We start from the raw sequence: 13,504 nt of genomic DNA on the forward strand, positions 1-13,504 counted from the left end.
ATGTAGAACACTGATATGATATGTATGAAACATACACATTTAACAACATATCTGTGATTTATTCTGGCAGCAGTGCTGACTCACACTTCACTACTTTGTTCCTGCAAAACTTCTTCTCTGTACTTGTTACTTGTACAGTTTTCATGATGCCTCTGCAAGTTTAATCAGGTTTGTGGTTTTGGTCGAAGCTTCCAGCACCGAATCTGTCCATGGAAATGCTCCTTCTGCGAGCGCCCTCATAGCTCACCTGGTGGAACGAACCCGTGTACCAAGGTTGCGTCCTTACAGCAGTTCAATTCCATCCTGGAGCCCTTTGCTGCACGCCATCCCCGCTCTCCTGCCTGTCTCCAGCTGCACCATCAAAAGCTAATTGTGCACATATCTGAAGGTCGCTTTTTGTTTGTTTTTCTATTTGAATGTACAAAATGTCCATGCAGCCGCCATGATGACAGCATCCAGGTGCTCTCACTCGAGTGTCTGCTGCAGTTATCATTTGACCTGATGCTGGATGATTTATTGTGTTAGTTCATATTGGACTGTAACTTAGATTTTCTAAGTTCATTTCTTGCATTCAGTAGAGGCAGATAAGAATTGAGTGGAGATAAAGAGGCAACAAAGGTTCCCAGATGGATTTTAACCGGAGACATTTTTCCTATGTGATACACGTCTCAGACCCGACTCCATATCTCTAGGTATTGTGTTTGTATTGCATGATCCTCACATCCCGACTTCAGCGTCAATGCAGGATGTGATGTGCCTTCTATAAAGCGAGGCAAAAATGAGGTGTTGTTGGATGAATGTGTAAAACATCACTGAGTTTGTATCCCATCACAGACCTTTTGTATATTTATTAACCCTCCCCACAACCTTAGCCATGCTGTAGACGTCCTGCACAGACACTGTGGAAGGCTCAAATTTTTAAAACGTTGTCATAGAGAGTAATCCAGGATTGTCTCTAATGTGTCATTTCATTTTTTTAGTTTTTACTATGTTTTTCTGCCTTCCAATCTAGTGTTTTTGCTAGTATCAGACCAACACTGAGTACTACATTGGATCATTAAAAGCTAGCTCACACACTCCAATAAGCAATTTCCTCACTGGGAAACAGACATGCAGTGAAATGGTTTAAGAGTCAAAAGTTCAGCTTGCTCCCTTGGTTGTCATGCAGCGCTGGGCTATGTATGAACACTGTTGTGTCAGAGCTCATGACGGGCGCGTGTGTGTGCGGTGCAGCGGGTGAAGTCGAGGTTGGGTGGTTCAGGGTTATCTGCGGTATTTATGTCACCGGCAGAAGGGGAGGTGAGATAGACGTTAACTCAGAGGAGCGCAGTCAGGCTTGCGGCCAAACGCTGTCAGCCTAATACCAGCGAGCGGTCCAGGAGGAGCGGTCGCAGCATCTGGATAGTCAAGCTCCATTAGCCTCCCAGCTCTGTTTTACACCGGCTGCATTACAGCCTTGTTGACAAATGGCAGAAGAGGTGGTGTGTGTGATATGAATCACATAACTCAGGGGACGTCCACCATGAATATCATACCCCCTTGCTCCCTGATCTTTCCCCTCCTCCCCCCCGTCCCTCATGTCTGGGCTTGCTGTGAACTGTAGCGGCAGCCTGGCTGGGATTCAGTGGGACAGCATTAGCTCTCAACCTTGGTGAAGGACTAAATGCAGCCTCAGTCTGGTGTCCTTGCTTTCACACTGCTGCTGGGAGAAGATAAGCACTCCAGCCTTTAGGACACGCTGTAAGGCTCCCATCGGCCCCTGCAGCACTATGTGCTGGGTAATTGCATAAGCACTGCGAATAATTAATTAAGTAATTGCAGCGTCTGACACGCAACACGCCACACGTATCTTTGATGATGAAGGCGGTTGCTTTGTGGGATTTTATGATTCTCCACTTTTTTTTTCCCCTCCAGTATTTGCAAAAGCATCTCTGAGGCTGATTTAAGAGCTCTGCAAATATATTTCCTCTCCATATACTGTGGTGTCCCCCTGGAAGTTCAGTGTTACAGCTATAACCTTTAAAATGCTGTGTAAAGATGCAGATCTGAAAAAGAGGAGTCATTTTATCTGGCAGCAGCGGCGGTGTTTACATTTCATGTGACACATTTCAAGTCTTTTCTTCTTTTCTCATGTGACCCATCACAGATATCCAGCCCATTTGAAAGATAACAAACTACGACTCTCGTATATGTAGCACCTGGACATTTTCACTGCTACAGAGAAAATATTTACTCCTAAGAAACAGCCTCTGAGGTGAAATCTAGAGCCCTGCCGCGGCTCGGTGATGAATTCTCGCTTTAGCCTTTGCAAACCCTTCCGCTGGCTTTTTGGTGTGTCCTTGTGCTGCCTGTAAATTGTTCATAGTGATATATTATGCAGACAGTGTTGCTGTGTGTGTGTGTATAAGAATTAGGTTTATTTACTGGGTTGAGTTGCTGAAATAAACCATGCAGTGCTATATTTCTCTCAAACACACCGGAGCATTGAATGATGAAACACACAGGGAGAGGCTGTGGTGGGTATTGATGTGTAATGCCCTTGGACCGAAGCCAAGACGGTGAAATGGAATGAAAGGAAAGCAGTCACTCCCCTGTTAACTCAAGGTTGTACTTTACAGGAGCTATATCTGCCTGTGTTGTCAATGGTACGCTTAGTAAATGTGCTCTTCGTGTCTGCGGCAACCATAAAAAAAACCATCTAAATCACATCTGCTTGTTGACTTTGAAGATTCCCACCAATTTGCCTGTATTTTTCCGAGGCTGATGCGGTATGTCATGGCTTATCCACAACTTCTGAGCTGGCAGGAAGCTGGCGTTTGGCAGTTGCTTGCAAACACAGCCAGAGAATGAGCCCTTAGTGAACGGGACCCCAGCCAGCCCGTGGAAGTGGCAGCGGATCATCCTCGGTTAATAGGCGCTCATAATCCTCTGTGAATGTCTTATGTTGTCCCCCGAGAGGAGCGAGACTAAGGCATGTATTTGCAATCAGCGTGCATTAAGGGCTGACAGTTTAACTGCTGCCATAACTGTAATAAACCAACCCACTGTTTGCATGCTGAATGGAAGCAAAATCAAAACTGTAAAGTGTTTTTTTTTTTTTTATCTGTTTTAACAATGCCTCTCTCTTTCTTTCTCCCCCACTGCTGCTTGCCTCTGCTACAGGAAGTCGAGGTTAGTGTTTCTTTTGTAAATCTGCACAATTGTACTGTCCGTCTTTGTCGTGACGTCTCTTTTAGGTGTCAGCTGCCGGTTAATAAGAGCTAATCTTGGATAAAGGACAAAAAACACATATAATACAATGTCATTGTCTTGAAATTTGCCTTTGATGACAACTGAGAGGTGAAAAACAAAGGACATTAGAGACAATAGCATAAATCACGTCAAATCTACACGTGCAGCCAAATGCAAATGACTGCTTCTTGGAAAGTAAGTATAAGTATATCTTAGATGCCAAAGCGACCAATGCACTGCAGTAAACACAAGTATAAACACAAAAACTCTCCCTATAACTCCTCACCCTGTGCACAATATTTAAGATGCCTTTGGCTGGACTTGTTCGGCTTGACTCGAGAGCTCAGTCTTCGTGTCCCCCGAGCAGAATAAGACCGAAGCTAAACTGAACAGACCTGATCCTCGGGGTCCTCTCTGGGCCTCGTGCCGAATAGTTACCGCTTTATAGTTGATCCTCTCTGTCCTGACACAGAGAGAAATGGGTCAGAATGGATGCAGCATGGGGACGCTGAATTTTTATTATCGCTCCAGCGCAACGCCGCCAGGGACACAATCTAAAAACCAGAGTTAGTTTGCAAATATTCCCTCTGCAACAGCGCAGAAGCTAAGATAGTCCAAGCCTTTTCATGAGATACATTTAAGCTCTCAGAGCCTTGTGCTGTTTTCTTAACATTAGAGGCTACAGGCAACAACAGCCACAATAATAAGGAAAAATAATGTAATAATTATGGGATTTACATAGCGCTTGTCAAAATAAGAGCGTCAAAGTGTTTGATAAGACATGAACAAGATTATTTTTTAGTCTGACGGCTCGTTCGTGACCTTGGAAGCAGCAGTTGACAAAACATATTCAGCAGCTGCTTAGTTTAGCTTAGCTTAGCTTAGCTTAGCACAAAGACTGGAAACAGGGGGGAGACAACAAGCCAGGCTCTGCACAAAGTTAACAAAATCTACATACCAGCATCTCTTTCACACTGAGTCTACAGGCGCTCAGAGGCAAAGTCACATCTAGAACAAATCTGTGAGGGACAAACAGCCAGGAAGAGCTGACCTGAGCAGCTCATCGACTCATGTGAGGTCTGAAATGTAGCTGTGCATCACACACAACAGTGCACATAAAGGTTAATGTCTGTTATTAGATAATCAGGTAGTAAACAAGCTTACTATTATCTCACCTCTAAGGTTTGTCCCAAGAATAGCTGCACAGATTTTTTGTGAAGGAAATTAGAAAAACACAGGTTTTAGTTTGTTGTTCCAACGACTCTATATTGATCCCCAGGGAAATTAGGTGTTACAGCAGCACAAACAGAGAAAACAAAGGACACAGCAGCATTATCTGAAAAAAAAAAAAAACAGAAATAAAGTTAAAAAAAAAAATCAATGCTTTAATTAACTAAAGTTTAATCTAAGGTGTGCTATTACCCTGACAGAAATTGTGCATCATCTACTGCTTGAAGTCATTTGAAATATTTTTAGAAAGTAGAATTGAATGTCATCAGCAAAGGAGTGATGTTTTTTACAGTGATAATGATAAATGCCAGGCCTGAGAGGGACATATAACCCTTTATAACGTTGATTCATTAGTCTGTGCCTGTGTAAGCACTTGATTGCGTTTCTATTTTGAGTTTTTGTAATTTATTTTCAAGCAAAGACCAAAATAAAGATAAATCAATCAACTGAAGATAGGCAATATATGGTGGATGAACTCGATTTGATTAAACCTTGGATTGAAAAATAATCCTGAAAGTTTTGTGTGTTATGATTTTTGCTCACTTTTTATCTGTTCAGATCTTTTTAATCACCATAAGAGCCGAATATATTTGAATTGCTAAAGTCACACACGTTTAAACTGCCATTCGTAGCTTGCAGCGAAGTTTCAGTATCATTTCGCATCTTTCTTCCTTCATTATTTATGCTCCTCTGAATTTTCATTAAGCATGAGTGCAAGAGCGTACTTCTGCAATTGTGCTACTTAACCTGAATTATTAAACCCATTAATGCAAATATATTTTCTTTCCAGGATGACTACATCAAAAACATGGAGGAGAACGTGAGGTCTGATGAAAGTAAGTCAGGAAAAAATGATTTCATGTGATTAGAAAAGATTTTCCTGTGGACATATGAGGATGGCTGCGTAGTTCCATTTCAAGTTTATTGTGTTTTCCACTTACAGCCTGAGTGGATGCTGCTGCATTATATGCAGAAGCGGTTTGCAAAGACTTTCAGTGTTTAAGTGGCTTCAGTTGAATGACCTTAAAGGAAAACAAACTGCTTTATTTCAGATTCCACCAGCATAATCAATGCTAAGTGCTGTCTGCCTTTCTACATCTGCTCTAGACAATGAAATAGTGCGGCGCACATTATCGAAGTGCTGACTTCTCTTAATTGCGGCGCTTGTCTGAGGTCATCCAGCTCGAGGTGAGCGCTAGTCCAGGGTGTCAGAGCTCGTGGAGGGTGAGAACGCAGTTGTGATTCAGGAAAGGAGAGGCTGAACCTTCAGTTGGATCCATTAGTTTGAAAAGCCTGCTATAATTGCCTTTGTTGCTGAGGGCTCAACTCAGAACTCCCACCAGGCTCCATTTACCTCCATGGGGTCTGTTTCTTGTTGGAAAAAAAAAAAAAAAAAAAAAAATCTCACTTTTAGAAAATCAGCTGTGGAGGAGGAACCTAGACTATGTGAAACTGGTGAACAATTCTGTGTTGTTTTCGTCAAATGGTCTTTTTGTATTCAACAGAAATGAAAACAGTGATATTATAAAGCACGCAGAGGGAGCATGACTGCAAATGTTTCATAATCTTCCAAATTTTGTCATTTTAAATGGTCAGGTTATCCAAATCTTGAATCAAGCATTACAAACACTCAACAGCATGTGTGTCTTTCAATGTGCTGGCTACTCTGTTTTTTATTTTACTCCATAGAAATGTAAACTTCCCATTGAAAACTGCTGATGGTGTGAAACCTGACTGCTGTGTCGCTGTAGAAAGTTTGTGCAAATCAACTAAATGCCACTAGAGGTCACTGCACAGAGTTTTTAGCCACATATGTGAAGGTTAAACTTGGCTAAAATCAGTATTTTTATATCAACAATGAGTCATGACTCCTGTTTGAAAGGTGGTCACTTCTGTTGATGAACCCACAGATAATTATGGCGTGACTTTGCAGTTTCGCTTAGCTTTATTGAGCATTTTAGCATCTTTTAGCGAATCATTTTGCTGCAGCTTTACTGTTTTGATTCACTCTGATCAGCGTTGCTCTTAAAAGGCGATTAATATGGTAATGGTGTTATGTTTTATTAGAGCTTCTTTCTGCTACCCCCATGTGGCCAAAAAAAAAATCAGTCAATTCGAACTACATTTTTGTTGTAGCCTAATAAATTGATGCTGCAAGAGTAAATTTTGAGGAGGCAAAATTAATTCAGCTTTTGTTGTATTATTTTGGAATATAATTTTTTTCCCCTCATTATTTCAAAGTAGATTAATTGAATGGAGTAAGAATAAGAATATCAGAAAATCAAAAAAAAAAAAAAATTAATTAAAATATTTGGTGAAACAAATTAGAAAACAGATCGTGCAACGCCGGTCTGTCATGAACGGAAGCGCTGGTTCAACTGAAGTGCAGAAGAAGCGATAGTCAAATGCTAAACCCTCCACAGTGGATGTAATGAAGTATGAATCATTTCACGGGTCAGGCTATGAAATGTACTATTCATACATGTTGTAGCTGGTTGAGCAGGCACTCTGGGTTAGCAGAGTGTTCCTGCTGCGAGGTGAGTGTGGGAGGTCGAGCGTAGCGTCACACCCACACTGCCTCACTTAAAAGGCAATGAAGACTTGCATCAAAGACGAAAGATGTGAGAAGAAGCAGCTCCAGACGTTATCCCAGTCATCTGTTCTTACAACAGGGGGAATAACTAATGTAGTCTCAAGAAAACGCCGTGCTTGCTGTAGTGTGGGCGATGTTCATTTGAATACCATTGATTTCATTCCTGTCCCAGCTCCCACTGGGACTAATTCTGCAGACCTAATTGATCAGGGTCCTCTTCGCTGCAAATTCAACAAGACAGCAGAAACGCCGACATGGTGTACCTGCAAGCTCAGGATAGAACAAAAGACCTAAAAGGAGACTTGAGACACCTCCAGTGCTTTTTTAAGCGAGCTGATGGAGACATCAGCTCAGCTCTCCGGAGTCCGCTCTGTGTTTGAAGGCCATTTCAAAACAATAAGGTGCCCGCTGCTCTGACTTAACAGAGAGGCTGTCGTATTTGACCTTGACATCCTTTATTTTAGCTGATAAGTGAGACTTCTTTTGTGCCTGGAGAAAAATTTTACTAATTGGATTTCAAAAAGCAGCCGTGATTATGCTTCCATTCATACAACGACAGGAAATGATTCAGACATGATTCTTTCTTCTGTGTTTGGATCCACATTAGCTTCTAGAAAGTGGATGCTGGTCTTCCTCGGGTCCACAGCAAAACAACAATTTAAAGAAAAGAAAGCCAAATATAGAGATCAGAAATTAAGTGAAATGATGTGAAACAACAAACAAGCAAAAAAAAAAAAAAAGCACCAAAAACGGCAGCAATAACAAAATAACATCTATTAGAGTCGAGGTGAATTAAAGGTGAATTTGTGTGTTATATCCTTTCTAATTATAACCAAAAAATTTAGAGTTCCATTGGAGTTGAATAAAAGCTGCAGGCTGCTTTAACGCAGCGGCTGCCGATTAAATCTAAGGGTATAAAAGAGTCTTGTAGGATGACAGTAATTGCAAATCCAGTTGAAATTAATTTACTTAAAGCTGTCAGATGTGCCCATCTCTCCCATGCTTTTAATATTTATCAGAGCCAAATCTTTTCGGTTTCAGGCGGGGGCTACTACTTCTTAGAAGACCAATAAAGGGATTTTTTTTGTCCAGAACCTCTAAAGTACTTTATTAAATACATGCTCTGACAATTTGAATGTAAAACAAATGGTTGATGAGGCCCTTTGATGGAGGATCCTGTCGAACTGCAGGGCTTCATGCTCAGATGTGAGGACAGACAACAGGGAGCAAGCTGATCGTGTTCTGTTGTGTTTTTGATCGCAGCGTAATAATAATAATCTCACAGAGATTGGTCACAGGCTGAGTGAAGTCCCATCGCCTTTGTTGACATGATTGCAGGAGGATTTGAAACCCATAATGGCCCTCGTATGTACCGGCCCTGCTCTAAATTCTCATTGCAGCAAGATGTAATCAACAACCAGGAGAGCAGGCGAGGTGGCGAACGCACTTGATCGTTAATGCAAATTAAATCTTGTGTTTGGATTTCATTTTTAGTATGTAGGAGTTGTGTATGAATACTGTGAGAGGGATGTGTTTGGTTTTAAGCTGTTCCTTGGAGGCAGACTCAAAGGTGCTCATAAATACCGAACACGGGAGCAATGAGAGAGCTGCACATCTGAAGCTACACTGAAAACAGTGTTTCTATGGGAACGTACAGGAAAGCGATGCTGTGTGTTAGCATGATTATAAAAGCCTGATTCAGTGAAAGGTTAGGCCATGAACCAATTAGCATGTTTATTTACGGTGAATAGTTATTTTTGACGCACATCTAAGAACACTAACGTGGCTGCTTGTGAGGTTCTCTGCAGTTTGACTAAAAACACTGAATTGTGAGGCGTAAAAGCACATTTCTGTTGTTTCCTAGATCCTTAATTTATGATGACTGTATCAGTATAAGACGTTAAATCAGCTATAATCAACATCTTTATAGGGCATTAAATCACTTTTCACCTCATTGCTTTGGCTTTCCAGCCTGCAGCTTTACTGTTTTGGATTACTCTCACCTGCTTTACACCAACAGCTCATCACCAAACGGCAAAGTTACCAACTATCTGATGACCACAGTGGAGCATTTACCAGCTGAATACATCCCTCAGGAAATGGTGGAGACCAAAAACAGAGCTAAAAAGAGTCTTGGACTTTCATTCAGTTCGGATGTCCAGATCTCCAAATGAAAGCTAATTGCTAATGTTGCTTCGTATCTGCCAGATGTGTAAATAAACATCTATTTGCTAACTTTGCCGTATCAACTTAAAGAGTAAGGGTAACTTCCGGCACTCCTGCTAAATATTAATATGTATATTGAAAAAGTCTTTTTGTCTTTTTTTATTCATGTTTCTCTGACAAAAAAACGCAAAACTCCTGAAAGTTACAGTACTCTCTTTTATCGTGCAATCAAAACCAGATGCAGTTGACGTGCACCTGCAGCGTCAACAATCCTGCAAAACTTGATGACATTTAATCCACAGGTGGAGCTGCAGAAAATTAATTAGCTGTAGTTAAGTGGTCATGAGTCTGATTCTTTTCAGTTTGCTCAAATCATCCAAAGCGATAACATTCTGCCATAATCCAGTGAGCATGTTCACATATTAACATTCACACTCATGCAAAATCAAGATATTCCTGGACAGGAATGAGATATTCCTGGCAAAGTCACCGTCAGCTATACATGCGGTGTGTGTCTTTGTCTCGCTATGGGTATGTTTTGTCCAGATTCAGATCCATATTTTCATTATTTATCTAACACATAAACAGGACTGTATAGCCTTGGTACCTGTGCGTGCTCTCTGAGTGCTTTCTTGTTTTATTTGATTCTTCCTCATACATTCAGACTGTGCGGTGCACGGCTCACTGCACAGTCTGAAGCTGTGGTTTCTGTGCGAGTGGACAGCACGTACAGGGACTGCTCAGTGGTCTAAAAATAATAAAATAGCACAGAAGAAAGTGGGAATAGTTTGAGGTATATTACACCACTAAAAAGAAAAACCCATACAGTTTGGTTCCCTGCCCTCATAAAGGTTTATGGTCCATGACTGGAACCTTTTCGTTAACGAAATGAAATGTTAAACTTCATACTCTAATAGCAGCCACCAATAAAATATACCATGACAGTCTCTGCAAGAAAAACCAGAAGAAAGCCTGAGGAAAACCTGAGTGATGAGGCTCTCAGAAGAGAATTGATGTGATCCACTGAGGCATATTTAACATACGGGAGGTCTTCACTTTCTTTATTGTAAAGAAATAGTCCAAATGATACACGTGGTGACAGTTAAGGGTGGTTTTGGGAGGTTTTATGTCTCAGATCAAAAGAGAAATAGCAGACAAATGTACCATCAGCGGTGCAGTCTGCATATTGTTCAGACGCTGGTGTTAAATCATGACAGAGCAGAATACCTGTTGGAGCAGATGAGGTGAATAAAAGTGGTCACAAAATCTTTTATATGGAACGACTTTCACTTCCTGCTATCTGTCTCCGAGGTTCTCTGCTCAGTGTAAATGCTATGTTTTATATATTTATGATTTTTCTTCCTCCCTGAGAAGTGGAATTTAGATAAACAAAATGACATTCAGTTGTGGTAATACCACTGGTGCTAATTTCTTTTATTTATGACTATTTAGGAGTTGCTGCCCTTGATGTGGGTCAAGCATTTCTAGAGCTGCTTGCTTATTTTTACACTAAAGTCCTGCTCTACTTTGGAGTTAGCTTCTGTTTTTATGAACCTCTGTTGCTGAAGGTATTTTTACATACAGCACAGGGTTTCTTTAATCTATAGGTCTGTCTTCTTAGTAAATTGGGCACAGATAAACCCAGTGTCATGTTTCAGCCTCTTGAACAAACACAACAGAACTCAACAGATATACCTGTGCCAGTGCTGACATACTGACGGACAATCATGTCACAAACCTGCCAGAGTTGGATTCATTTAAGAGCAGAACTTCAACAGAAAATTGTGCAAATGTTGAAACATCTTGCAACCTTTAAGACTAAGTACTCTCAGCCTAATAATCCCACCAACTAGGGGTTTTCCACACCCTGCGCAGTGACGTATCATAACACCACAGTACCATAGTGCATTATTAAACCCGACTGAGACTCATATCTTTCAAACAATGGTGTGCAGTGCAGTTATTTTTCACTCCTTGCAAAATGTTGATGGTGGATCCACACCAAAAACTACAACCCTGACTCAAAAAAGTTGGGACGCTGTGTCCTGTTTGACATACACTCAAATGAAAACAGTACAAGGACAATATATTTAATGTTTTACCTCATTAACTTGATCGATTTTTGTAAATATCTGCTTATTCTGAATTTGATGCAGCAACATGTTTGACTGGGAAATAATGTGGAATGCTCCAAAAACACCTGTTTGGATCATTCCAAAAGGCTCAGTCGTTCATGAGCGAGGATAGAGCGAGGTTCACCGCTTTGTGAACACATGATTGGACAAAGAATATTAGTAAATGGGCTCAGGAACCCTTTGCAAAACCAAATGATAGCGTTCTGTTTTTATTTAGCGTTCCAGCTGTTTTGGAATCAGGGTTGTCGTGTTTTTTGAACTTCTTAACCAAACTGAACTGAGCTCTGTAAACAAGGTTTAGAGATTCTGAGCCCCACTTGTGACCTCAGGACTCTGAACCCTTAGGAGAAAAAGCAGAATGTTTTTTTACCTGTTATCCAGCTGCTGGTTGAATCTTCAAAAGATATTTTCTTGATGCCACAGATATCTTCAGTCTGCCCTGAATGATAAAATGTTTCCTCGGGGCACAAACCAACATTTAAATCCTGTATTTCCACCAGACTCCAGCAGCTGCCTCGCTCTGCTCTTCTTTGGTGCAATGTTAGTAGTTAAAGAGCTCATATGAAATGGGAGGCAATTAAACTTTTGGTCAGACTTCTCTGTGGCTTTGAGCTATTTATTAAAAAAGCATAACGGAGTAACATCAGGTGAGAGGGGACAAATGTGTCTTCATTTTTATGTAGAACTTGTGCAAAGAGTAGAAACTGTGGTAGTAAAGAGATTGTGAGGAACTCATTTCACCAAACACAAACCAATGGCTATAATAAACAGAGTAGAAGATGAAGAATGTTGACAAACATAAACAGCATGAGTTGTCTTCGCCGCCTGAGAGAAAAATGGAGAGGTCTGCAGGTTTAATTTGGGCAAATTGTAACTGTTCTTTCATGTCAGCTACTATTGATTATGTTATGGGAATATCCAGGAAGATGACGAGAGGTTTGCATAGAAAGCAATGAAGGTGCATCATAGTTAAACATGCAGCGCTGGGGCTTGGTATCTCAGAACATGGGGCTTGCAGATTCACTCCAACAGACAATAAAAATGCATGTGAGTGCAGCACAACTTCGGCTCTTTATGAACTCCAGGTGCCAGCTTAGTCTCATACCTCTTCTCAAAGAACAAAAACAAGACAGCCACGCAGCCTCCTACCAGTTTTTTTTTTTTTTTTTTTTTTTGGCTCCCTCAGAGTTGTCATGTCATCCATGAAAGTCCACTGTTCCCTCTTACCTCCCTGCTGCGGCACCAGAGTATCACCTAGTCCCTGGATTTGCAGGGATCTGGCTGGCAGCTACCTCGTCTGTTGACCGTGTTGACTACAAAGCAGCTGCTCAACGCTGACTCAGGATTTCACAGCTTAAATTTCTCTCTGCGGCCGCTGCTTGCCACTCACTCTTAAATTTATCTGAGCCCGAGAGTTTTCCGAGGCCTCTCCGGCAAGGCGGTAAATGGACTGGGACAATGTGACATCCAGTTTCGGATGGCATTGACCGCAGGCTGCGCAAGGTGGAGGACACGGTGCTATTTCCATCTCAGTCTATCACTGGAAGAGAGGCTGGCACTGAGCAGTTCAACTCTCCAAAGATAGAGAGAGGTGATGGGGAGGGAAGGCGGTGGGGGAGGGAAGAAAGAAAGGGAACGTGGGAGACAAAGATGGAGTGTGCGTGTGTGTGTTTGTGAGAGAGAAAAGGCAAGACGGGAAGAGACAGTGATAAGTTGACACGGGGGAAGTGAGATGTGACAAGCAGAGAGAAAGAGATGCTCAATCAGTGCTGTCAGGTTTTCTCGCAATCAGAGACAGCCGTGAGAGACTGCAGGCAGTACTATTGACGATGGGCCGCCTCACTAATGACAGCTAGGCGTCCATGTTTTCAGCACTGCTGACTACAAAATCAATGGGCTTATTTGTGCACACTGCGAGAATATTTTTCATTACACATTTCATGATTTTTATTGCATACGCTTCTGTAAAAGATAGTTTTGCGGGGCTGATTTTAAATGATGTAAATATGCAGAACTTGATTATGCAAAACAGAAAATAGCTGCTTTCCTCTGCTTTTTTCCTCTTGGTGGGGTGGTACTTGCTGTCAATCTGTTGAACACATGCTCCTTGTCAAAAGATGAATGGAAAAAAACAGCCGGAAGCTCTGTA

At 41.5% G+C, this 13,504-nt stretch overlaps 2 protein-coding genes across 3 annotated transcripts in view; one reads left to right on the plus strand and one right to left on the minus strand.

The window, feature by feature from the left end:
- Positions 1-13,504, minus strand: part of sar1aa (secretion associated, Ras related GTPase 1Aa) — a 239,404-nt gene that overhangs the window by 204,419 nt on the left and 21,481 nt on the right. The window lies entirely within an intron of this gene.
- LOC139349979 (testican-2-like) overlaps positions 1-13,504 on the plus strand; it is a 43,119-nt gene that overhangs the window by 16,575 nt on the left and 13,040 nt on the right. For both annotated transcript variants that reach the window (XM_070991067.1, XM_070991068.1), the window contains exon 2: positions 5,252-5,297. In XM_070991067.1, the coding sequence (XP_070847168.1) occupies positions 5,252-5,297 (46 nt within the window). The remainder of the gene's footprint in view (positions 1-5,251; positions 5,298-13,504) is intronic.

Source organism: Chaetodon trifascialis, chromosome 21 (assembly GCF_039877785.1).
Source record: "Chaetodon trifascialis isolate fChaTrf1 chromosome 21, fChaTrf1.hap1, whole genome shotgun sequence".
Classification (NCBI taxonomy): Eukaryota; Metazoa; Chordata; class Actinopteri; order Chaetodontiformes; family Chaetodontidae; genus Chaetodon; species Chaetodon trifascialis.